This window comes from Phyllobates terribilis, unplaced genomic scaffold, assembly GCF_046119375.1.
Source record: "Phyllobates terribilis strain yellow unplaced genomic scaffold, ASM4611937v1 Scaffold_5__5_contigs__length_657084704, whole genome shotgun sequence".
In the NCBI taxonomy this organism is placed as follows: Eukaryota; Metazoa; Chordata; class Amphibia; order Anura; family Dendrobatidae; genus Phyllobates; species Phyllobates terribilis.
Window position 1 is genome coordinate 46257231 of NW_027362765.1, and position 27347 is coordinate 46284577.

General features: G+C 42.6%; 1 protein-coding gene across 3 annotated transcripts in view; it reads right to left on the minus strand.

The window, feature by feature from the left end:
* LOC141271890 (uncharacterized) overlaps positions 1 to 27347 on the minus strand; it is a 318442-nt gene that overhangs the window by 9877 nt on the left and 281218 nt on the right. For 2 of the 3 annotated variants that reach the window (XM_073682105.1, XM_073682106.1), the window contains exons 2-6: positions 11729 to 11878; positions 11430 to 11609; positions 11224 to 11347; positions 11043 to 11140; positions 10755 to 10845 (exon numbers count right to left, since the gene is read on the minus strand). In XM_073682105.1, the coding sequence (XP_073538206.1) occupies positions 10755 to 10845; positions 11043 to 11140; positions 11224 to 11347; positions 11430 to 11609; positions 11729 to 11806 (571 nt within the window). In that variant the 5' untranslated portion in view covers positions 11807 to 11878. Of the gene's footprint in view, positions 1 to 10754; positions 10846 to 11042; positions 11141 to 11223; positions 11348 to 11429; positions 11610 to 11728; positions 11879 to 22129; positions 22189 to 27347 lie in introns of those variants that run through there. The other variant, XM_073682104.1, reaches the window with a different exon arrangement.

A 27347-nucleotide genomic window follows, 5' to 3' on the forward strand; every position in this document is an offset into this window, starting at 1 on the left:
AATATGGCGACCAGTGTTGAACACAAGTACTCGCTACTTGAGTTTGCATCGGGTGCTTGGGTATGCACTGAGTATCGCGGGTGTTCGAGTGACATGCTCGAGTCTCTGCCCCATATGCTTTGCGTAAAAAAAAAAATGTTGCTGGGATCACCTACCATGCACGAGTGATTCCCGCATGTTTTTTTTGGGTGTCTAACAACCGTGAAACATGCGGGTCAGGGACTCGAGCATGTCACTCGAGCACCCGTGATACATGGTGCATACCCGAGTACCCGATGCAAACTCAAGTAGTGAGCACTTGCGCTCGAGACTATTGACAACTTATTCAATATGATGACCTAATGTTATCAAATTCTGTCGTACCTTTGTGTTCAAAATGTATACTATACCCCTTGATAAAATCCTTGAGGGGTCTAGTTTCCAAAATAGAGTCAATTGTGGGGGGTTTCCACTATTTAGGTACATCAGGGGCTCCCGAAATGTGACATGGCGTCCGGTCTTGATTCCAGCCAATTTTGCGTTCAAAAAGTCACACAGTGCTCCTTCCCTTCTAAACCCTGACGTGCGCCTAAACAATGTATTTTCCCCACATATGGGGTATTGGCGTACTCAAGAGAAATTGCACAACAGTTTTTAGGTTCCATTTTCTCCTCTTATCCTTGCGAAACTAAAAAATTTGGGGCTAAAAGATAATTTTTGTGGAAAAAGTTAGATTTTTTTTATTTTCACGGCTTCATGTTCTAAACTTCTGTGAAGCATCTGGGGGTTAAGGGTGCTCGTCACACATCTAGATAAGTTCCCTCAGGAGTCTAGTTTCCAAAATGGTGTCACTTGTGGGGGTTTTCCACTGTTTAGGCACATCAGGGGCACATCCGCTAATTATTCAAGCAAATTTTACATTCAAAAAGTCAAATGGCGTTCCTTCCCTTCCGAACCCTGCCGTGCGCCCAAGCAGTGGTTTTCCCCCACATATGGGGTATCAGCTTACTCAGAAGAGATTGCACAATAAGTTGCATGGTGCAATTTCTCCTGTTACCCTTATGAAAATGCAAAACTGGGGGCTGAAAAACATTTTTGTGGGAAAAATGTGAAAATTTTATTTTCACGGCTCCACGCCAAACTTCTGTGAAGCACCTGGGGGTTCAAGGTGCTCACCACACATCTAGATAAGTTCCCTGAGGGGTCTAGTTTCCAAAATGGTATCACTTATGGGGGGTTTCCACTGGTTAGGCACATCAGGGGCTCTCTAAACGCAATATGGCGTGCGCTAATTATTCAAGCAAATTTTACATTCAAAAAGTCAAATGGCGCTCCTTCCCTTCTGAGCCAGGCCGTGCGCCCAAACAGTGGTTTTTCCCCACGTATGGGGCATCTGCGTGCTCAGGGGAAATTGCACAACAAATTTTGGGGTCAAAATTTTCCTGTTACCCCTGCAAAAATAAAAAAATTGGGGTCTAAAGTAACATTTTTGTGAAAAAAGTTAAATGTTCATTTTTTTCTTCCCCCATTCCAAAAATTCCTGTGAAGTGTTAATAAACTTTTTGAATGTGGTTTTGAGCACCTTGAGGGGTGCAGTTTTTAGAGTGGTGTCACTTTTGCGTATTTTCTGTCATAAAGGCCCCTCAAAGTCACTTCAACTGTGATGTGGTCCTTAAAAAAATGGTTTTGCAAATTTTGTTGGAAAAATGAGAAATCGATGGTCAACTTTTAACCTTATAGCGCACTAATAAAAAAAAAATTTGGTTCCAAAATTGTGCTGATGTAAAGTAGACATGTGGGAAATGTTATTTATTAACTATTTTGTGTGACATATCTCTCTGATTTAACGGAATAAAAATGTAAATTTTGAAAATTGTGAAATTTTCAAAATTTTCGCCAAATTTCCAATTTTTTCACAAATAAACGCAAGTGATATTGAAGAAATTTTACCACTACCATGAAGTACAATATGTCACGAAAAAACAGTCTCAGAATCAGCGGGATCCGTTGAAGTGTTTCAGAGTAATTACCTCATAAAGTGACAGTGGTCAGAATTGTAAAAATTGGCCTGGTCATTAACGTGCAAACCACCCTGGGGGATAAAGGGGTTAAAGTCGAAAGCTGATTGGGTAGCGTTATGTGTGGTTTAGTGAGTGTTAATAGGACATTATCTGCAAACAATGATATCTTAAAAATCGTGTCTCTCACTGTCACCCCCTCTATATTGGGATTAGTTCGGACAGCAGGTGCCAGAGGTTCTATGCATAGTGCAAACAAAAGAGGGGACAGGGGCACCCCTGTCTTGTTCCGTAAAAGATTTTAAAGGAAGCAGAGGAGTAAAGGGGTAATTTAATCAATGCAGAGGAAGATTTGTAAAGGACTTTTAGCGCTATAAGAAAGGATCCCGAAATCCTGAATGCCCCCACAGTCTCAAACATAAAGGACCAATTGAGATAGTCAAAAGTCTTCTCTGCATCCAGGCTTAGAAGTAATGCTCTGACCTTGTTTTTATTAGCCACCTCCACCAAATCCACTGCTTTCCTAGTGTTGTCTCCCCCCTGACGAAAGGGGAAAAAATCCCACCTGGTTCTTATGTATAAGCTGCGGTAGCCAGCGGTTCAATCTATCAGCAAGAAGACGAGTAAATATTTTCAAATCCGAGTTGAGTAACGCAATGGGTCTATAATTTGAACAATCTAGTGGGTCCCGATCAACCTTATGAATAAGAGTGAGAAAAGAGTGAGATAGAGTTTCTGGGATGGGTGAACCCTGTAGAAAAGAGTTAAACATTCTAAGCATATAAGGGACCAGTTTCTTTCCAAAAGACTTGTAGTACAAGTATGTCAGACAGTCTGGGCCTGGGGATTTACCCACGGGGAGGTCCTTAAGAATTTCTTCCACTTCTTCTGATGTAATAAGTTTATTCAGAGAGTCAAATGCCTCTGGTGGAAGAACCGGTAGATTCAGCTTGGAGAGATAGAACTTCAGAAGTTCAGACCTACTATCCTGGTTTGTTGGTAAAGGATCTTGCAAGTTATAAAGGTTTTTGTAGTATTTATAAAATATTTTTGAGATCTTAGCAGGATCATACTGAGTTATTCCCTTCACGTCTCTAAGAGCCTGAGGGGCCAAGGCCACAGAGCATTCTAATAATTGGTTGGCCAAAAGAGTATCGCTTTATTGCCCTTCTCATAATATTTCTGTCTGGAGTATAAAAGCATTTTCTCCACTTTACGCATGGCGAGGTCTTTCAATTCCTTTCTTGTGGCTATCAGCTTCCTCAGGACCCTCCTAGACGGCTCAGTCACCAACTTTCTCTCCAAACATTTAATTTGAGAGTTGAGTCTAGCGTTAATCTGATTTGCATTTCTTTTTAACCTAGTCCCATCCCTGATGCAGTGACCCCTCATCACTGCCTTATGTGCTTCCCAAAGTACCAAGGGAGAGGACACTGATCCTGTGTTGATCAGAAAGAATTTTTTGAGATGATCCAGCAATATTTGCTTAATATTAGGATCTTTTATCAAGAATTAATTCAATCTCCAGTGGCATGTCCTTACTGAAGGAAATGTTGATTTCAGGTCTAAAAGAATTAGAGCATGATCAGACCACGTGATGGAATCCATCTCTACATTAGCCATTATCCTAAGTGCAGTGATATTGCCAAATAAATAATCTATTCTAGTATGAGTGCTATGGGGAGGTGAATAGAAGGAATAGGCTTTCTCCCTAGGATGGAAAATATATATTGCTTAACCACGGGTAGATCTATTCTTTTTTTCTTCCTTCTTTTATTGTGTGGCGATGATGATTCATCCTTGTCCTAAGTTTCATCACCACACAATAAAAGAAAAAAGAATAGATCTACCTATGGCTAAGCATTTTTGTCTCCCTGATCACAGCATTAAGGATATGAAATTACTTGTATTAAAAGGTAATTTCAAATCTCAGAGAGAAAGAAGAGTCTGGGAATATATACTAATGGTGACCTTTGGCACCTTCAGAGCAGGAATGAATGTGTTGAATGGATTTGTGTCATTCTACATCAAATAATGAATGTGCCCATCAGACTTGTGGGGTCATCATAACACTGGACCTAGTCACAGGACAATAAAACCTTCACACTCCTTATCTATGAACTGCTAAAATATTTACAGCCAGAACGGTTTATCTCTCCCATAGTAATAGCTCTGCTTTTCATCACCTGTCTCATCCATTGCATTATTTCTGTGTCCTATTGTGTATAAATATGTGACTCTTCAGATTTTGGGTTATACTAGCCTGATGAAGAGGCCCGAGTAGTTTCGAAAGCTTGCAACTTGTTACCATCTTTTCAGTTAGCCATTAAAAGGTATCAACCACGGAGGACTCTCAAATCTAAATATTCTTCCCTAGGATGGGCAATCCTCCAAAGGTCAAACAGCGAGTATGATCTAATCAGCCTTCTAAAGTTTTTAGTCAGGTTAACCAAGTTTACCGATTCAGGGGAGTCTCTTAATGAATGCCTATCAAAGGTTTCCGAGAATGGTATATTAAAATCCCCGCCCACTCTCAAAGGTGCTGAATCTAGACAAGGAAGCAGGGAAAATGCTCTTTTTAGGAAGCGGATCTGACTCGTATTTGGAGCATAAATGTTTCATAAGATGATGGGTTTACCCCTAAGAGAGGCCTCTAAGATGATGTATCTGCCATCTGGGTCCAGGTGAGAACCAGTCACCTGAAGTGGGCATGTCGAGGAAATCAAAATCGCCACTCCCCTCTTCTTGTTCCTACTAAAGGTTGAATATGTAATCGGATAATGTCTGACTTCAAAGTGGAAGGTTTCAGATTTGTCATAATGAGTCTCTTGAAGAAAAACAATTCCCGGTCCCTGGGCTTTTAACTCCCGCAAGGTTATTCTTCTCTTTTTGGAGGAGTTAAGCCCCTTAACATTTGAAGATAATAGAAGTGTCATAATTGCATTTTAGTGGGTGCATAAGAGCTGATATAACAACATTATTCACTCTCGTGTTGAACCTCCTCAAGGACACCAAAACTCTCCCGTAAGGGCCGATTACCAAGTTCACCCAAGGGCATGGATAACTCTTCTATTACTAAGTGAAAGGGCAGATGTGGCACCCCAGGTGTTCGGTTGCCACAGTGGCATTGCCTTCCTCACAAGAGGTGATGCCATGCCTGGAAGCAAGCAGGGGTCCCCTCGTCAGGTATACTAGCATGCAACACTTTCCTGGCTCCAGACCAGCAAGGGGAGCTCCTACCCTTAGCAACTGGAATCTGGAGGCAGAGTTAGTTAGAGTTACTGAGAGGAGTTGAATACAGGACAGCGATGAGGAAAGACCTGGGGAGTGGAGCTGCATGGCAGTTCACCCCAGAGAGGAGCGCAGAAGAACCGGACACCAGAGTCCGAGGTTGTGGGGCATTGAAGGCTCAGCAGCAGAAACCGGAGTGCAGGAGACTGCAGGTCTCCTGGCCCCATCAGACGCCCGGAGGCTCAGCAGCACATTCGGCCCAGCACTGCCACGTGGGAGCGACACTCCAGGAAGGCTCGAGCTGCCTGCCATACGGGTGAGCACAAAGACGTTTTACTCAGGGACGAGGGCCACAGCACAGCTATAAGCAGCAGGGCCAAAGAGATTAGCGCAAAGGGAAGGCCTCCAACTTCACCTGGCGAGGTGGATTCCCAACTTGCTTCCAGGCTGCCCGGACCTCTACTACCAGCTAGTACCCGTGCCCCGGTCCGCCTAACCACCGCAAGTAAAGATGAGAGGAAACCGCCATTAAGTTGTGGACTGGTTATTATCTGCACCATCCCCTGCACTACACTACACAGCAACATCTATAACATCACCATTTCCTGCCCTGGAGCTAAGCTCTGCCTGTGGAGAGCTGTCCCAACTCTGCGGCGTCACCATCAGCTCCAGAGGATCTGCACCGCAGCAGCAGCTCCATATAGCCGCATACCACAGGCGGCGTCACGAACATTAAACTATAAAAACTATAATCTCCTTTTATTGACCGCCCTGGGTCACGGACTGGGTCACTGCCACTGTGACATCCCCTGCACCGACCGGCCCGGCACCAAGTACCCCACGGCCCAGGGGGCGCGTCACAGACACAAAAGGGGGGTATTAGGACAAAGACAAAAATTAACATACAGTGCCTACAAGTAGTATTCAACCCCCTGCAGATTTAGCTGGTTTGATAAGATGCAAATAAGTTAGAGCCTTCAAACTGCAAACGAGAGTAGGTTTTATGAACAGAAGCATAAATCTTACAAACCAAAAAGTTATGTTGCTCAGTTGAATTTTATTCAATTTTAAACATAAAAGTGTGGGTCAATTATTATACAACCCCTATGTTTAATATTTTGTGGAATAACCCTTGTTTGCAATTACAGCTAATAATCGTCTTTTATAAGACCTGATCAGGCCGGCACAGGTCTGTGGAGTTATCTTGGCCCACTCCTCCATGCAGATCTTCTCCAAGTTATCTAGGTTCTTTGGGTGTCTCATGTGGACTTTATTCTTGAGCTCCTTCCACAAGTTTTCAATTGGGTTAAGGTCAGGAGACTGACTAGGCCACTCCAACACCTTGACTTTTTCCCTCTTGAACCAGGCCTTGGTTTTCTTGGCTGTGTGCTTTGGGTCGTTGTCTTGTTGGAAGATGAAATTACGACCCATCTTAAGATCCTTGATGGAGGAGCGGAGGTTCTTGGCCAAAATCTCCAGGTAGGCCGTGCTATCCATCTTCCCATGGATGCGGACCAGATGGCCAGGCCCCTTGGCTGAGAAACAGCCCCACAGCATGATGCTGCCACCACCATGCTTGACTGTAGGGATGGTATTCTTGGGGTCGTATGCAGTGCCATCCAGTCTCCAAACGTGTGTGGTTGGCACCAAAGATCTCGAACTTGGTCTCATCAGACAATAGAACCTTGAACCAGTCTGTCTCAGAGTCCTCCAAGTGATCATGAGCAAACTGTAGACGAGCCTTGACATGACGCTTTGAAAGTAAAGGTACCATACAGGCTCGTCTGGAACGGAGACCATTGCGGTGGAGTAAGTTACTTATGGTATTGACTGAAACCAATGTCCCCACTGCCATGAGATCTTCCCGGAGCTCCTTCTTTGTTGTCTTTGGGTTAGCCTTGACTCTTCGGACAAGCCTGGCCTCGGCACGGGAGGACACTTTCAAAGGCTGTCCAGGCCGTGGAAGGCTAACAGTAGTTCCATAAGCCTTCCACTTACGGATGATGCTCCCAACAGTGGAGACAGGTAGGCCCAACTCCTTGGAAAGGGTTTTGTACCCCTTGCCAGCCTTGTGACCCTCCACGATCTTGTCTCTGATGGCCTTGGAATGCTCCTTTGTCTTTCCCATGTTGACCATGTCTGAGTGCTGTTCACAAGTTTGGGGAGGGTCTTAAATAGTCTGAAAAGGCTGGCAAAAGAGATCTTTAATCCACACATGTGAAGCTCATTATTCTTGGTACCTGAACTACTTCTTAATACTTTAGGGGGACCAAACAGAATTCTTGTGGTTTGAGGGGTTGAATAATAAATGACACTCTGAATTAACTTTTAACGTTTTTAAAAAAAAAATTTTGCTGCAGTGCATTTCCCACTTCCAGGCTGATCTACAGTACAAATGTCACAATGCCAAGTTAATTCCGCATGTGTCAACCAGCTAAATCTGCAGGGGGTTGAATACTACTTGTAGGCACTGTATATAGTAAACATGTAAAACTGTACAATAAACAAGATTCCCAGAAAACCTCCTGGTAAGGGACATTTCCTGTGGCATCCAATGAGCCCGCAGGATATCAGTCAGTGAGGTCACAAGTGACCCAAGCGGCCTCACCAATGATAATTCTATTGCAAAACGAAAAAAACATATAAAAAAGGGTCCCTTATGAAAGAAAGTTGGGGAGTGAAGTCCCCGGAACCACCGAGAAGGAAGCGTCAACGCCTTTCGTCGGAGCCCTCCACGGAACACTAGAAGCTGGTGAACCTGCGGGTGCCCACAGAACTAATTTTCGGCAAAAATCGGATCATTTAAGCAAGTAAAAGTACCGGCCAGTACAAATAGAGAAAAAAAAACACTAATCTCATCTAGTGGGCTGGGGAAATATCAGTGTCCTTAGGGGAAAGTCAACGCGGCCGAGGGGACTTAGGGTCCACCACTGACCCATCCTCATCTACTTCCTCCTTTTTTCTTCCTCCAATGTGACAGTGGCGCCTCAGAAGGCCGCGGGTAATCCCAATCCATGATCTTGGGAAGGGAATGTTCAAAGATTCACAAAAGGCAGGTAGGTCCCCCACCGTTTTCAGGGTGGACGAAACTCCTTCACGTCAAGCAATCAAAGCAAATGGGAAGCCCCACCTGTAGGGGATTCTATGTGCCAACAAAATCTGCAACAGAGGCTTTAGATGTCTTTCTTTTGGAGAGTTAGGCGAGAAAGATCTGGAAATAGTTGTATATCAGAGTCCTTGTACTTTATAACCTTCAAGAGTCTGGCTTTTTTCATTATCTTTTCTTTTGTTTCAAAGTCGTACAGATAACAAATAATGTCTCTTGGGTGAATTGTGGAGCCTTTTGTCTGCAGGGCTCTGTGTGATCTATCCATCTTAATAGGAGAAGCAGGAGGGTCTCCTAATATACAATTAAAGATTGTCTGAAGAACCCCTTTAGGGTCCTCCTGTTCATTTGTTTCAGGGATGCCTCTTAGTCTGATATTACACTGTCTGCCTCTATTATCCAAATCTTCCATATGTGTAGCCAAATCCTGCAAGTTCTTTTGTTGTGCAAGTATTAGCTGCTGCAACTCTGCTACATGAGTGTGTGTAGTATCCTGGTCATCCACTAGTACCTCCATGCGGCCTGCAAGGTGCTGTAAATCCTGCCTCACACATGCAATTTCGGATCTGCAGCCTTCCCTCACCTCAGAAATAAGAATTTTTGAAGTCTCCTACCTCTCTTTCATTCACAGGCAGGGCAGAATCTTCCTGCACACTGCAAGGCAGCGTGGGATAAGATGGCGCCTGAACTCCCGCCGAGTCCTTTATCAGAAAGGCCTCAAGGACCATCGCTGACGCTGCCGCAGCTAAACCAGCTGGCGCCACTGACCGGGCTCTGCAGGGGCCCATGTTGTAAAGGTAGATGGCCAGTGATTACAAGGGTTTAAGCTGTGTCCAGCGGGAGCTCCTCTGCCACACGCCCTCCTAGTTCAGCATCCGGCCAATCCCCCATTGAGTCCTTACTTTATCGGTCCCATTGAAACCATCAAGCAAATTAATGCCGTGCCCTATAAATTGAATCTGACAGCCTCATTACGTGTACCCAGTTCCTTCCACATATCTCTCATCAAGCCAGTTATCTTGAGCTCCTTCTTCAAGGATCCTACTGCTAAGCCTGCTCCCATCAGCTCCGAGGATGTTTTTGAGGTAAAATGTATCATTGCCATGAAGAAGGTGAGTGGGAAGACCTTTTTCTTAGTGGATTGGAAAGGAGTTGGTCCGAAGAAAGATTGTGGCAACCTAAGGAATATATTTATGCCCCACTTTTTCTAGAGATTCCTTGCGGGTTTAAAAAAAGAGGGGGTGTAGGGAGGCAGCGCCTGCGTCTCTGCACAATCCCTCTTCCTCCTCCCGGTAGAGATGGGAGGACTTCAGAGACTATGTGCTCATCCACTTACTCTGTCTGCTATGGTCCAAGCCAGGACCTGCGCACAGCACGCAGTTCTCATGGGAGTGTGCTTGGGGCACGTGAGCGCTCCCCAATTGGGCAACGCGCGCACTTCTGAACTATCCCCTGCCAATAGCTGAGAGACATCATATATTTAGGGCACGCCCTATAGGAAGATACCTAAACATTAGTGATCAGTGTGTACACTTGCTATGTCATGGTAAGGTCCCTGAATCTGTGAACTCTGAATCTGATCCTGTCTGAACTTGGTCTTGTCCGCCCTGCTGAACCTGTTCCTGAACCCGTCCAGCCGTCACCTAGTCCTGATGCTGACCCGCGTTGTCCGAACCTGTATCGCTATCCCCACCTGTCCAGTCTGAACCAGCACCTGTGATGATCCTGCACCAGAGTCTGCCTTGTGTTTCTGAACCTATTCTGTCCGTAGTGGATCCAGAATCCACTCTGTATACCATCCATGCTGTCTCAGTCTGAACCTGCTCTGGTAACCAGCCACAGGGCATCCATTCCTCATGTTAACCAGTTCCTAGCTCGTCCCTTTTCCTTTAAGGTTGGCTGCTGTGAATCCGGAGGTTTTACTGGAGTCTTACCTTACATCCACCTGTGGCCAAGTCTAACCACACCATCAACGTCTCTAAAGAGCCAAGAGGTTGCTTAGTTACGCCCTTCCAGGCTCTCCGCGCTCTGTAGCGCAGTGGTTCCACAACCACCAGTGTGATATAGTGGTTACTACCAGGGCTGTGGAGTCAGTAAGCCAAACCTTCAACTCCGCCTCCTCAATTTCCAGGACACCGACTCCAACTCCGACTCCCTCATACATGGCTCATGTTTAAGTTATAAATTTACGGTAGGACACATTTTTCTCAGCTAAAAGTCTAGACCCTTAGATCAGGAATAGGACAGATATTTATAGGACATTTCATAACTTTCCCAAATTCTTATGAAAAAATATTCCTGACAAACTGCATTGAATTACTGTACCCAATTTATTATATATTTTAGGAGTCGATCCATTTTATACCAACTCCAACTCCACGAAAATGGGTACCGACTCCACAGCCCTGGTTACTACTCACCTGGGCGGTTATCTGTAGGAATCTCCTCTTTACACCTCTCATCAACCCTCACATATGTCTCTGTAGTATTAACATGGGCCAGATCTTTACCCTGAAACAAATATTGTAAAAGTCACAGACAGATGGAGAAGTCACATCTATGATCAGCTGTAATCCTGCCATCTCCACCGGTCTCATTACAAAGTATAAAAAATATAATACTGGTGGCTAAAACAAGACTGAACACAAGACCTTCACAGCCGTCTACACATCATAGGGGAGATCTCATGACACCTTCTCTCCATCTACCTGATGATCCTGAGGAACATTGGGATCTTCTTGTTTACAGTCCTGTGGAAGAAGAGGACGGGGACTTCTCTCTAGTGTTGTCCTCTTACTGGATAGAACTGGAGGAAACACATACAAGGACTGAATTCATTCTTTACATACAGATAATTATAGGCCGTGTGTATTTAGTCCTGTCTATTACCTGGTGATGTGAGGGGCTGGGGAACATTCATCATGACGTCCTTGTAGAGATCTTTGTGTCCATCTAAATACTCCCACTCCTCCATGGAGAAATAGACGGTGACATCCTGATACCTTATAGGAACCTGATACACACAATAATACGTCATTGCCCCGAACCCTTCATAGCATTACTGTATAATATTCCAGCATTCCCAGCAATGTCACCTCTCCAGTCAGCAGCTCAATCATCTTGTAGGTGAGTTCTAGGATCTTCTGGTCATTGATGTCCTCATGTATCAGGGGGTGAGATGGAGGCCCCTTGATTGGGCTCAGGGTTCTTCCCCATCCCTCAGACACAGGGTCCTGACAGCTCTCACGAGAGGTCTTCTTCATTACTGTGTAATCCTGTTTATGGAGAAACATATTAATAAATCATACTACAGACATTTCCTCACCTCTCCAGTTCTGTCCATCTGTTATTCCCATAGATAATAATGTAATGTGACATCATCAGAATCTCTCACCTCTCCAGTAAGCCGGAAGAGAATCTCTAGGGTGAGGTGTAATATCTTCTCTGCCATCTTCTCCTTGTGTATATCCATCCTCAACGAATCAATCAGGAAAATTCTCTTATACAGAAGATCTCCACTGAGAGGATCTGATATTGTAGGGACCTGAATGGGGAGGAGATGAAGATGTGACATCATAAAGATCCCAAGTAATAACACAATAACAGGAGGTAATAAGGAGAACATATGAGGAGATAGAACGTGTAGATGTTGTATTATCAGATCGTATAAACTGGAATGTCATAAACATCACCCACTTGCTGCACTCATGACTTGGATGTGACTGTAAAGGGGGACTCTGCTTCTCATAATCACTTGTCCATTCAACTACCACAATAGGCTGAAAATAAGCTAAGCGCACCCTACAGTTATCTCACACATCCACACCACATTTCCAAGAGCCACCACTTGCCATTGAGATTGGCCACCAAGACGCCTGCCCTGGGTGGCACACTATCTACAATTCACGTTGCCTCTCCTGGATCTGACAATTGAGTTTTTCTGGAGAAAATGTTGTAAAGGGTTTCAGGTGAGAGGAGGATAGTTAATTGTGTGCACAGAAAAATTTCAGATTATATTTCTGTGGTTTCCAGAGGCTGAAAATTCTGGCTGCAATTACCGTATTTTTCGGACTATAGGACACACCAGACCATAAGACGCACGTAGGTTTTAGAGGAGGAAAATAGAAAAAAAATGACACAAAAAAGTGGTCATGACGCACTGTTATGGCGGAGGGGGTCTGCTGTTGACACTGTTATAGGGGTAATGTCCCGCATTTCTGAACTAATATCTCCCATCCTTGTATATATGCCCCCTTACTGTTATACATGGTACGTGGCCCCATCCCCATCCTGGTATACATGATCCCCCATCCTGGTATGCATGGCTCCCCATCCCCATCCTGGTATGCATTGCACCCCAATCCCCATCCTGGTATGCATGGCTCCCTATCCCCCATTCCTGGTATGCATTGCACCCCAATCCCCATCCTGGTATGCATTGCACTCCAATCCCCATCCTGGTATGCATGGCACCCCAATCCCCATCCTGGTATGCATGGCACGCCCCCTTTTGGAAGAAACCCAAGGCGAAACAGCGACATCGGGTTCCTATTTGAGCAGATTTTGGCACTTGCACCTTATACTGGCACATAGAACTGTTATTTGCACACATTATATTGCTGCTAATAGTTACTAGGATAAGGGGCTATGAAATGAATTTTGTTAAATGGCCTTGGCACTTGCACTTTATATAAGATGCATATACAAAAGGATCATATGGTACAGGTATATTTAGAACATTACATAAGAATTTCAGAGCATTCTGTTGATAATGGCACCTTAAAATGGGAATAGGTGCAATTAAATAGTAGTATATAGAACATAATTTTGTTGTAGTCATTGTGATTTCAGCCTGTAGAGGGCAGTGGATTGTATTTTCGAAAGCATCTGTATCTTTTTAATTGTTGATTTTAAATTGTATGAAATAAAAATATTTACTTTTAAAACTTATTTTGGATACCTTCCTGCTGAAACTAGTCTAATGGACACTAACTTCTTGTTGAGATACCATTTCCTTTTGTGTATGTACGACCTGTTATGGGGTTTGGATCCATCTGAGTTATATCTGATTTTTGGTTACTTTTAAAATGTCTGGTTTTCTTGGATACACAAAGCATGAGTCCCTTTAATAGGTTCTGTTTCCTGTACCGATGTTTTAACAAGCTCTCCTATTCTTCATAGTCCAGGTTTGTACAGTACATGAACTTGATGTTAGGAATATCACGGTGCCTCCTAAGCCATCACCTACATATGTGCCGTGAGCTGTGGCAGAAAAGTGCCATTCAGCTTCCACTCCAAAATCTTTCTTTTGGTGGCAGACATTTATAAAGTTTTTCCTGTTTTTATACTGTGCCATCCAAGAAGTAGTAGACCTTGCTCAAACTTGGAAGGATTTCAGTTTTTATCATTTTTTTAACAAATGAACAGCTATTGAATCATGAAGTAAGCACTCAGATATCACAACTACACTTTTGTATTTATTTCTGACTGTAAGCAGAGTTGGCTTATAACTATTCAGCTAAGCAGACAACAGACCGGACAGGGAGCTGAGGGAGACATTGCAAGAGAGCGACACCGCAGGGACCAACCACAGAAGTGAGCTTCACTATTGATGCTTCGTTTGAGGGCGGCAACCAATGCAAGGTGAGTATGAAGCTTACAGAGGGTATTAAAGGAACATCTGATCCAGAAAATGTACTAAAATATAATTTTTATTCAGAAGTATATAAACTACATAAAATCAGTTAGCAAAATACATTTAGAGACGTGATACAGAAAACACAGAAGGCAGCCCTATATTTCCATTCAAAAAAGTATTATACATTATATATTAAGGCTGTGTGTGCACGTTCAGGATTTGATTGCAGAAATTTGTGCAGCGTTTCTGCATCTCCTAGCAGAAAAAACACTGCAGAAAAAAACATGCGTCTTGCCGCGATTTTGACACATTTTTTTATGTGTTTTTGTACACCAATGAATACTTTTTGGAGCTAAATAAAGATATTTGAAAAAAGAAACTTGTGACATCGCTTTAACCTTTGGATTACCATCAGACCTGGGGTAAGTATATTGGTTAATTTAAATGATTAAAGAATGTGTCTGCTGTATTTCAAATAAAGTGTTTTACTCTGTGTGTGTGTTTATTTAACTCTTTACTTTAATTAGGTTTAGTAATGAAAGGGTCTGATTGACACCCTGTCATCACTTAACAAAAGGACTAGGTGTCAGTTAAACCAATCTCATTAGCATTCCCACATTCCCATTCATGTAATTTCTGGGGCAGCTGCTATTTTTAGCCTAGGAAGGTGCCATTAGGCAAACATGTTCCCTGGCTATTAACAGCTCACAGCTATCCCCACGATCAGTAAACCGCAGCGCTTTAGACACAGCGTATTTTAGCTGCGTCTAAAACACTGTGTTCTAATGCCGCACTTTTGTTGTCAATACATACAGATCCACCGCATGTAATCACACTTCAATTGGTCAAAATCTGCAGTGGAGACTGGCATCTCCACCACAGAAATTGACATGCTGCGGGTGAGTTTGGGTATGTAGCCACTATCAGGAGCCGCTGCAGGTTTGAAGCTGAGTGTTTATACAGCATTGAACGCTCAGCTTCCAGATGTTACAGCATAGTAGATGAGATTTCTAGAAATCCCATGTCCATTATGCATGCATCTGAGGATGCAGATCACCCGTGGACATTGACATGCGGTGCGTCTTTCAGGACCACAGCATGTCAATTTCTCTTGCGGAGTCGCTAGTCTCCGCAACAGAAATTTAAATACTAGAATGTATTGAATGCGGTAAATCCGCATGGTTCAGTGAACACATGTGGATTTACCGGCATTCAATAGCACTCAGCGTTTTGGATACAGCAAAGACTAACAAAACACCGCTAATAATGTTAGCACTAGATATCGAAAAAGCATTTGATTCCATCTCGTGGCCTTACCTCTTTAATACCCTAGCCTTATATGGATTTCCACCTGGTCTCATTGCTTCATTAAAATTACTTTATGATTCACCCACAGCATATCTAAAACTCCTTTCTACCAAACCCATACCTATTAAGATACAGAGAGGAACACGACAAGGCTGCCTGTTATCACTGGCATTATTTGCACTAGCTTTTGAACCCCTGTAGAAGCCATAAGGGAACATCCTGATATTAAAGGATATCAAGGGCAAGGATCACATCATGACTACAAAGTCAGCCTGTTCGCGATGACCTTCTTTTAACCATAATACAGTCCTTAATAACTCTTCGAACTTCTACTCCCTTCTACGTAGATTTGAAATTATCTCTGGCCTCAAAATTAATATTGATAAATCTGAAGCATTCCTATCTCCATGCAAGATCATATAATACCCCAATTCGGATTCCCTAAAAGGGAGCATTATCTGACCTATTTGGGAATAAATTTAACCACAAATAAATCAACACTTTTTAAATAGAACTATGCCCCTTTAATCCAGTAACTCCAGATTAACCTCAACAAATGGACATACTCATGGCTTTCCTGGTTAGGCTGTATTAATTCAATAAAAATGAACTTTTTTTGTATACCTATTTAGATCTTTACTTATAGTAAAAACTTGTAAGATCTTTTCAAAAATACATTCACTAATCTCCAAACTTGTCTGGCACAGGAAACGCCCCAGGATATCCCAACGAACCATGTTTTATCATAGGCGACAAGGAGGAGTATCACCTCCCAATTTCTCCCTATATTATAAGGCTTCGCAAATAGCGCAATCTCTTCTCCATCAGGGAAGCCCAGGTGGATTGAATTTGAGAATTCCCTCAGCACACCATACTCCATCTCCGGTTTAGGTCAATTACCTTCTAAATTAGCTGCTCTCTCTCCATATACTTCTCACTCTCTCACATTGTGGAGAAAACTTAGATTTCAATTTTTTAGCAAAAAAATAAATAAATTGGATAATATAATGATTTATGAACGCATTGAAGACACTAAAGCTGATACCTTGGAATTATTTTATGCTATTTGGACTTGCTGGACAGACTACCATCTTGACCCCCTCCTGAGCCGCTCTCTAAGTGTCTCCCCATGAGTGATTTATAAGGAAAGATAAGAGGCCATTTTTTATTTCTGATCAGAGCATTTATTCTAGCATGGTTATTGATATGATATACTGTAATGTATATGGAGTATATGCCGATTATTAACTGATATAAGAGGCACTAATCACATTAAGTTTTGATAATTAATGGTGTATAAAGATACTAATTACCAGGATGGTTTTCTCAATTAAGAATCGCCCTCCCCCTTCCCATTCTCCCCCTTTTTTATTTTATTTTATTCCTTTCTTGTTATTTTTTTTTCTTTTGTTTTCATGTGTTAATTGTCAGAGTATAAACCATAATGCCTGTTACCTCCTCGCATGGAGAAATCATTATGGACGGAAGTTTATATTCTATGTTGTAAAATAAACAATTTCAATAAAACAGTTTTGAAACTTAATGTACATGGGGATGGCCATAATGGAAAGCTTTTAATTGGAGTTTGTTACAAGCCTCCTAATATAGCTGAATAGGTAGAGGATGAAATGCAACAAATAATAATAGGGTACTTATTATAGGAGATTTTAACTATTCAGATATTCAATGGGACATAGAATCTTCCAATTGTGCTAAAAGCTGCAAGTTCTTATCCACAGTTCAGGACAATTACCTCTCTCAGCTCGTAGATGAACCGATCAGGAGAGGTAATCTGCTGAATCTGGTTCTGTCAAACAGACCAGATGCAATTTCAGATCTACAGGTCCGGAAGCATTTGGGAAACAGTGACCATAATATGGTTTCAATGTAATATTCAATAAAAAATTTCAAAAAGGAAATGCAAAAACCTGGAACTTTAGGAAAGCTGATTTCAACAAATTAAGGGAAGAGCTTAATCATGTAAACTGGGACCATGTCATGGTAACTGGCTATACCGAAAGTAAATGGGGAATGTTTAAGGAAATACTACTAGGATCCTGTAGAGAACTTATACCCTCCGGTAATAAAATGTCCAGGAATAAAAAGAAACCACTATGGATAAAAAAGACAGTACAAAGTTTAATAAGACAAAAACAAAGGGCATTCAAAATCTTGAAGGCCGAGAATACAGAAATAGCATTTCAGGAGTATAAAGCACTAAATAAGAAATGTAAAAAAGAAATCAAGCTAGCTAAATTATGTACAGAGTAACAAATAGCCAGATGGTATCGGCCGCTCAAAAGACAATAATAACAAGATAATTAGAGAGGACAAAGAAAAGGCTGAGATATTAAACAGGCACTTTTTATTCATGTTCACCAACAAGCCGTCTGTTCCAGGGTTCTTTCAACAGGGCAAAAATCAAAGTTCACCACATGATATAACTAGTTTAACACAAAAAGAAGTACGCCTGCGTCTGAGCAAATTAAACATTGCAAATTCCCCGGCCCAGATGGTATTCATCTCATTTTCTTAAACTCTCTTGTAACAGGGGTTGCGCCACAGGATTGTGGTACCGATATTTAAGAAGATGGATCCTAGTAACTACCGTCCAGTAAGTCTGATATCAGTAGTGTGCAAAGTTTTTAAGGGCATCATAAGAGATGACCTGCAGAGTTATATCACAGAGAATAATATAATAAATGATAATCAGCATGGATTCATGAAAAATAGGTTTTGTCTAACCAACATGTTGGGGTTCTATGAGGAGTTAAGTGCAAATCTGGATGTTGGTAATGCGGCGGATGTGATTTATCTGGACTTTGCACAGGCATTTGACACTGTACCACATAACAGCCTTACACTGAAGCTACAGAAGCAAGGACATGGGGGAACTATATGCAGATGGGTAAGAAATTGGCTAAATGATAGGAAGCAAAGAGTCGTCATAAATGGTACATTCTCTAAATGGGACATAGTCAGTAGTGGGGTGCCGAAGGGATCTGTGTTAGGACCGATTCTTTTTAACCTCTTTATTAATGACCTTGGGGATGGGATTGAGAGTAAAGTGTCAGTTTTTGCTGACGACACCAAACTATGTAGGATATTAAAATCTGATCTTGACATTACGATATTGCAGAACGATCTGGATAAGATGACTGAATGAGAAACACTTGGCAGATGAGGTGTAATATAGATAAATGTAGAGTAATGCTCCAAGGACGGAGTAATCCTATTGCTGCATATACATTAAATGGGAGTATACTTGGGCCTACAGAACAGAAGGACTTGGGTATTCTGGTTACTAGTAAGCTGAGCAGCAGTACCCCATGTCAAGCAGCAGCCACAAAAGCAAACAAGATTTTAAGATGTATAAAAAGAGAAATAAAATCCTGCGATCCCAACGTATTGTTACCCCTTTATAAATCACTGGTGAGGCCACATCTGGAATATGGGATCCAGTTTGGGGCTCCACATTTTAAAAAGGATATTCAGAAGTTAGAGTCAGTTCAAAGGTGGGCAACTAGATAATTACAAGGGATAGAAGGCCTCTCATATGATGAGAGGTTGAAATAGTTGAGCTTGTTTAGCTTAGAAAAACAACGCCTCAGAGGGGATCTCATTTATGTGTATAGATATATGTGTGGTCAGTACAAAGGACTAGCACATGACTTATTCCTTCCAAAGACCATAGTCAGGAACACTGGCGGACACCAACAGAAAAGGGCCCCTGTGCAAGAACAATATATGGGTCCTTTACAGCCGGAGAGCTCCAAAAAAATGCTAAATTGCACCTGCTTTGGAGGTAGAAATGGGTCCCCTATCTCTTGGGCCCCTGTGCGGCCGCAAAGGTTGCACCAATGATATGTCTACCCCTGGTCCTAGACCAGGGGGCACTCATTAGGGGTGGAAGAAAGGTGATTCCGGCACCTAAACATGAAAGGGTTCTTTACTGTCAGAGCAGACTGACTGTGGAATGCCCTACCACAAGAGGTAGTAATGGCCGACACTATAATAGCTTTCAAAAAAGGGCTGGACGATTTTACACCTATAGTAGTACATTTCATACAATAATAGTAATTACATAACTAGTATCATAAATAGGTTTGATCCAGGGTTCTAGGACTGATCGCTTTTTCTCTGGGTCAAGAAGGAATTTTTCCCTATGATGCAAATTGGCCGAATGTGTCCTGGGGTTTTGCCTGGATCAACAGATTAAGGCCAGGGCCCCACTATCAGTATTTGGTCAGTATTCGGTCAGTATTTTTTCTCAGGAGCGGGAGACAAAACTAGGAGTGGGTGATAAATGCAGAATTGGTGACTTGTTTCTATTAAACCTTTTCTCTGATTGTTCCTCACCTGGTTTTCGCTCCCACTCCTGAGAAAAAACATTGACTGAATATTGACCAAATACTGATAGTGGGGCCGTAGCCTTAGGCATAGTGATTTTAGTAATACCATTATTAGAATCACTAGAGTAATTCAAAAGCTAAAACTAATTTTAAAAAATTATAAACGGGTTTATTTTTAATTGTAATAGCGCAGCAATAATAAAAATGGTAATAATAATACATTTGTGAGGCCTAGTTCCAGTAAGTTAGTAAGTTAATGTAGTGTTAGTGTAGGGAGTACAATTGGGGGAGGAAGGTTGAACTTGATGGACCTAGGTCTTTATTCAACCTACGTTACTATGTTACCATAAGTGAAAAATATCATAGTTTTAGCAAAACAGAAAGATCATCCCCAATCTTGGTGAAGACAGAGAGAAGGCATCCTCTATATCTGAGGTACTCGAAAGACAGCAACCTTTATTTTATCTGAGGCAGAAAGAGATAGATAGATAGAGCTTCCTCCATCTTATCTCACAGGAAAAATCTATCTTTGTACCATGTTATCCAATAGATAGAAAATCATCAAACATGAGAGTCCTCAGTGGTTGATCCCTTTTAATGGCGACTGAAAAGATGTCAGGGCTGTGGAGTCTGTAAGCCAAACCTCCGACTCATCAATTTCCATGACACCGACTCCATGACTCCGACTCCCTCATACATGGCTCATGTTTAAATTATAAATTTACTGTAGCACAGATTTATCTCAGCTAAAAGTCTAGACCCTTAGATCAGGAATAGGACAGACATTTAGGCTGCGTGCACATGATGCGTCTTTCATGCGTTTCCGCTGCGGAATTTCCGCAGCGGAAACGCATCAAAAACGCATGGTAATCCGCACCCCATGGTCCCCAATGGCATTCCGCAATGTCAATGCACATGCTGCGGATTTTTCCGCAGCGTTTCTGCAGCGCTCATAAATCCGCAGCATGTTCATTAATTTTGCGGAAGCGCCGCCATTGACTTGCATTGAGACGCATAATATCCGTGTCTGTACATTTGTACAAGCGGATATCATGCGTCTCTATGTGCGGATGGTACCCAGTTCTGGAGGAGAGGAGACTCTCATCCAGACCTGGGTACCATTGTACCTGTGAAAAAAAGAAAAAAATAAAGTTTATATTCACCTGTCCGGCGGCTTCTCTCTGCTTGCCGGCAGCGCTTCTCCTTCCAGGACCTGAAATGACGTCGCGGTCATGTGACCGCAGGCTGTCTCGTGATAGCCCGGCAACCCGGAAGAAGCCAGGATGAGCGCTGCAGTACACGCCGGAGCATTGGGGGTGAGTATAGCTTTATTTTTTTTATTTTTAAGGTCACACTGTATAAATCCATGCCGTTTGCATGGATTTATACAGTGTGACCTAGTTGTCAAGCACTTTCCAAGTGATGCTATCGCCTGGAAAGTGCTTGTCAGTCCGCATGCGGAAACACATGCATTAACGCATGTGGATACGCATGTGAATCCGCATGTATTCTGCAGGAAAAACGCATGCACAATCTGCATGTGTTTTTTCTGCCAGGGAGATGCAGAAATTTTCTGCTTCATTTCTGCATCGTGGGCACATAGCCTTATAGGACATTTCATAACTTTCCCAAATTCTTATGAAAAAATATTCCCCACAAACTGCATTGAACTACTGTACCCAATTTATTATATATTTTAGGAGCTGGAGTCAGTCCATTTTATACTGAATCCGATTCTGCCTACGACTCAACGACTCCAACTCCACAGCCCTGAAACATGGTAACAAATATAATATAAAGTGATGAAGAGACCGGAGGAGTCTGGAGAGCGGCTATTTATTCCCATCTTTTCAGTCATTAAAGGCATCAACTACTGAGGACTCAACTGTGATTATTTGTTATGTGATCGGAGGAGACAGAGGGGGAGGCCTGTTCCCATCAACACACCCCAATATATCGCCATGACAGCCGGGGCCTAACAATGGGGTCCTAGAACAGCGTCATTAAGAATATAAGGTGAAGAAAAAGCTAAAATCCAGCGACATTGTGTAAAGACCTAACAAGTTCTATTTCTGGGATAATCTGTCCCCAGAATGTCTCCATTACAATGTACAGCTCCTACCGCAGATAACAGCCCCTCATACATCTATAGCACCAGCCCCCCGGCCCGGGGCCACATCTCCAGACCTGGGAACCTGATCCAGGAGGTCGGTGCTGTGTCCCGGGGTCTTCTGTATCAGGAATGGGGAGAGGGGGCATTTATTTATTAGCCGGTGGGGTGGGTGGTACCGTACTGTGGGGGCATCTTGTAGTATCAGAATGTGTGTGTGGGGAATGGGGGAACTGTGGGGACATTATACTGTGTGTGTCAGACAGGGGGCGCTGTACTATGGGGGCAATATGTGTTTCCTGATGCTTCATAGTTGGGTCGTATGTATCTATCAGAGGAGAGGGAGGAAAGCGTTATAATTCTTAGTAATGGGGTCTCTCCACATACCTCCACCTGCAGAGCCACCACCACATATATGGCTGTTCTGTGCGCACAGGACCTGTGATGAGGTCACAGGAGGGGAGGAGTCAGGGGTCACATGATCAGGGGCCTCAGTGGATGCAGGACTCTGCTGTGCTGGTTGTCATGGTGCTGGATGAGGTGAAGTTTATGTGTGGGGTCAGGAGGGGTTTACAGTGTGGATGTAGCAGAGCCGCGTGTGTACGAGGTGTACGGAGCAGAGCCGTGTGTGTACAAGGTGTACGGAGCAGAGCCGCGTGTGTACGAGGTGTACGGAGCGGAGCCGCGTGTGTACGAGGTGTACGGAGCGGAGCCGCGCGTGTACGAGGTGTACGGAGCAGAGCCGCATGTGTACGAGGTGTACGGAGCGGAGCCGCGTGTGTACGAGGTGTACGGAGCGGAGCCGTGTGTGTACGAGGTGTACGGAGCGGAGCCACGTGTGTACGAGGTGTACGGAGCGGAGCCGCGTGTGTACGAGGTGTACGGAGCGGAGCCGCACGTGTACGAGGTGTACGGAGCAGAGCCGCATGTGTACGAGGTGTACGGAGCGGAGCCGCGTGTGTACGAGGTGTACGGAGCGGAGCCGCGTGTGTACGAGGTGTACGGAGCGGAGCCACGTGTGTACGAGGTGTACGGAGCGGAGCCGCGTGTGTACGAGGTGTACGGAGCGGAGCCGTGTGTGTACGAGGTGTACGGAGCGGAGCCGCGTGTGTACGAGGTGTACGGAGCGGAGCCGCGTGCGTACGAGGTGTACGGAGCGGAGCCGCGTGTGTACAACGTGTATGGAGCGGAGCCGCGTGTGTACAACGTGTATGGAGCGGAGCCGCGTGTGTACAACGTGTATGGAGCGGAGCCGCGTGTGTACGGAGCGGAGCCGTGTGTGTACGGAGCGGAGCCGCGTGCATACGAGGTGTACGGAGCGGAGCAGTGTGCGTACGAGGTGTACGGAGTGGAGCCGTGTGCGTACGACATGTGCGGAGCGGAGCTATCTAGGTATGACGTGTACGGAACCAGGGCTGTGGAGTCGGTATGAAATGGACCGACTCCTAAAATATATAATAAATTGGGTACAGTAGTTGAATGCAGTTTGTGGGGAATATTTTTTCATAAGAATTTGGGAAAGTTATGAAATGTCCTATAAATGTCTGTCCTATTCCTGATCTAAGGGTCTAGACTTTTAGCTGAGATGAATCTGTGCTACAGTAAATTCATCACTTCAACATGAGCCATGTATGAGGGAGTCGTGGAGTCGGTGTCATGGAAATTGAGGCGTCAGAGGTTTGGCTTACCGACTCCGCAGCCCTGTACGGAGAGGAGCCGCGTGCTTACGAGGTGTACGGAGCGGTGCCGCGTGCGTACGAGGTGTGCGGAGCAGAGCCGTGTGTGTACGAGGTATACGGAGCGGAGCCATGTGCGTGCGACGTGTAAAACGAGCAATCTGGCACCATCCGTGAAACTCCTCACGTGAAGGAACGTTCGTGAACACCTTGTGACTTCAGGGAATCCGGGTGCTTCACTGCGCGTAGAGCTTTCATGAAGTTGTACAAAGGATGAAAGGTGGCCCTCTCTGTCCCATGAAACATCTTTTATTTAACCTTTATGACGCGTATAGGTACATCATAGGTCGCCTCACACGTTGATGCGGGCTCCTGCACTGATCGCACATCTTTTCAGGCACGTGGCAGCTGATCTGATCAGCTGTCATGTGCTCCAAACAGCCGCGGGTGGAATCGCGATCCACTCGCAGCTGTTAACATGTTAAATGCCGCTGTCAAACTCTGACAGCGACATTTAACATGCGCGCGTCATATGACCCGCCCCGTCTCATGCTGCACATAACACATCTGCATTTCTGGCTGCTATGGGCATAAAAGGGGACAAACTTATGGTGTGGCACCCATGCTCCCCTGACCTCAACCCCATTGAGAACCTCTGGAGCATCATCAAAAGGAGTGTCTATGATGGCGGGAGGCAGTTCACATCTAAGCAACAGCTCTGGGAGGGTATTCTATCCTCATGCAAAACAATTGAAGCAGAAACCATCCAAAACCTGACAAATTCAATGAATGAGAGAGTTCAGAAGCTCCTTTCGAACAAGGGGTCCTATGTGCAAATGTAACATCACCTAGAATAAAGTTTTGAGTTAAAAACTTTTTGATTTCAGTTTGTAATAACCTGCTAATGCTTATAATTTCAAAAATGACCATTTTTTTTGTTCTTTATTAAAATGAAAAGGTTGAAAACTCTGCTGTGCATAATAATTTGGAACATGCATTTTGAGTGCAGTTTGAGTTTTTTATTTTTTTAAAAATATACTGTTATCATAGGCAGTTTGTACAAAAACCTTTCAATTGTACTCTAATAGTTATTTGACTGGAAAATTAAATTGACTGCAATTCATATAGGTAATTTGGGAAAATCTGAGAAAATATTATTTGCATAATAATTTGGAACATAGTGTATAATTACCTTATTCGGTTCCATTCCTTTAACAATTAAGATTTTCCTGGGGGATTAACCCCCTCATCTTCCTACACCATTACCACGACTTCATTCAACCTACAGGTCCACGCCCCCGCACGGATCTGTTGATCAAATTTTGCTGTAATTTCTGTCTGAAAACAGCACCAGCTTTCTTTTTCCAGCCAGCTGCAAGTTAAAACCCTTAGTATCCTGAAAAATATATTTACCCTATCCATGTCACTTAAAGCCATCCCCAACCATCCGCTATCTACCCATAGTCCTGTTAAAGACTTTTTGATTAATACCTGCGACTATAAATCCATTCTATGGCTAATCTTAATATCGCAACTTTTAATGTAAAAGGTATAAGCATTCCACAGAAAAGAGTACAAATTCTGAGATATCTGGAAAAAAACAAAATAGATAAAATCTTTCTCCAAGAGACTCACTTTAAAAAGACATATACTCCCGTAACCAAAAATAAAACATTTACCAAATGGTACAACTCTACCTCTCCAATAAAAAAAAACAAAGGAGTTTCCATTGTCATCAACAAAAGACTCCCCTTCATCTTAAAAGATCTAGTACATGATGATGATGAGAGATATATTTTCTTGAAATGCATGATTCACAACACATTATACACACTGATAAACATATACGCTCCAAATACGAATCACCTTCCCTTCTTTAAAAAAATCTTCAAAATTTTAAACCAGTTTGCTGAGGGTATACCTATATTAGGAGGCGACCGCAACATACCTTTACATCCTTCTTTGGACACCTCCAATGGATACACATCGGTACCACTGAAGACAATTGGATACATTAAAAAGACATTGTCAGATCTTCTACTGATAGATGCTTGGAGGATCATACATCCTTCAATGGAAGGCTATTCCTTCTTCTCTACTGTTCATAAAAAATACTCAAGAATTGATTACTTATTCATACCACACCATTTATTGAACCAGGTTAAGAAAATTCTCTGATTCTAAAATATACTCAGATCATTCCCCATTATTCCTTAATTTCATCTCAAATAACCCAAGGAAGTGCCCCTTCAACTGGAAGCTTAACAATAATTTAATCAGCAATAGTGAATCCCAGAAATATAAAAGAGAGAACATTAAAAACTATTTTTCAGAAAACTGCGACTAACATCTGGGAGGCACACAAAGCAGTACTTAGAGGCCTTCTTATAGAACTAGGCTCTAGGAAAAAAAAACAAAAAACTTGTGACCGCCTTAATAAACCAAATTAAAGATCTAGAAGGGAAACACAAAGTAACTCAACCGTTAACATTGGAGAAAGACCTTTTCAGACTGAGAACAGAACTCAGAGATCTTCTGAGACAAAAATCTGAAAAATATCTTCAATACTCTAGATTTAAACTCTATACTCGAGCAAACAAATGTGGTAAAAACTTAGCAAACATGATTAGAAAACAAATAAACTTGGCATATATACAAAAAAATCAAAGATAAACAAGACTGCATGCATTATACAACAGATGACATTGCCAAGACATTTCGCTTATTCTATTCGGATCTCTATAACCTTAAAATAAAAGAAGACCCAAAACTCTTGAAAGAAAAATGTGAATTAATTATTAAATATTTAGAAGAAATAAATTTACCAACCCTAACAGATTCACAAAAACAACTTTTAAATAATGCAATCACAATGGATAAACTAGATACGGCCATCAAAACAAGCCACAAATGGAAGAGCCCAGGCCCAGATGGATACTCAATAGAGTACTATAACATTTTCAGAGAACTTTCCCCATACCTAATAAAGTATTTCAATAATATAAACAAAACAAATCCCTTTAAAACGGAAGCACTCTCTGCTATCACACTTATCCCGAAAGAAGGAAAAGACCCAACTCTGTGTGGTAGCTATCAACCCATTTCATTAATAAACAATGTTATAAAACTTTATGCAAAAATATTGGCCAATAGAGGAGTAGAGAGGCTAAAGACAACATCATTAGAACCTTAAACATCATTCATTTAACAAAACTAAAGTATACACAAACTGCCTTTTTGTCAACTGATGCTGAAAAGGCATTTGATCGTATAGATTGGAAATTTATGGAAAAAACGTTGATGAAATTTGGCTTCTCAACTCTTTTCACTGAAAAAATACTGACCCTCTACTCCAAACCCTCAGCTTGGCTGAAGATTAATAATGAATTTTCTTCTAGCTTTATGATAAGAAATGGGATAAGACAGGGTTGCCCTCTCTCTCTCCTCTTGTTTGTTCTCTTACTGGAAACATTCTTACAAAAAATAGGACAAAATTCCGTAATTCAAGGTATGAAATGTGAAAAAAACAGAGCACAAAATAGCGGCATTCGCAGATGACGTTCTCTTCTACCTTACAGATCCATGGAAATCTATTGAAACACTACTTAAAGAAATGCGTATATTTGGCCTTGTGTCAAACTTTAAAATAAATTTCTCCAAATCCGAACTATTAAATATTAACATAAATCCAGAAAATTGGCTTCATTTATCAAAAATATCTCCATTCATAAATAACTGCTCGCATATTACATACCTAGGAACCAAAATCAGCAACTCTATTTCCTCTTTGTATGAGCTAAATTTCCTACCATTACTCCAGAAATTAGAGCGAGATATTTCCTCATGGAGAGATGACCCCATCTCCTGGTTCGGAAGAATCAATTTACTAAAAATGATTACCTTACCCCAAATTCTATACTTCCTTCAAG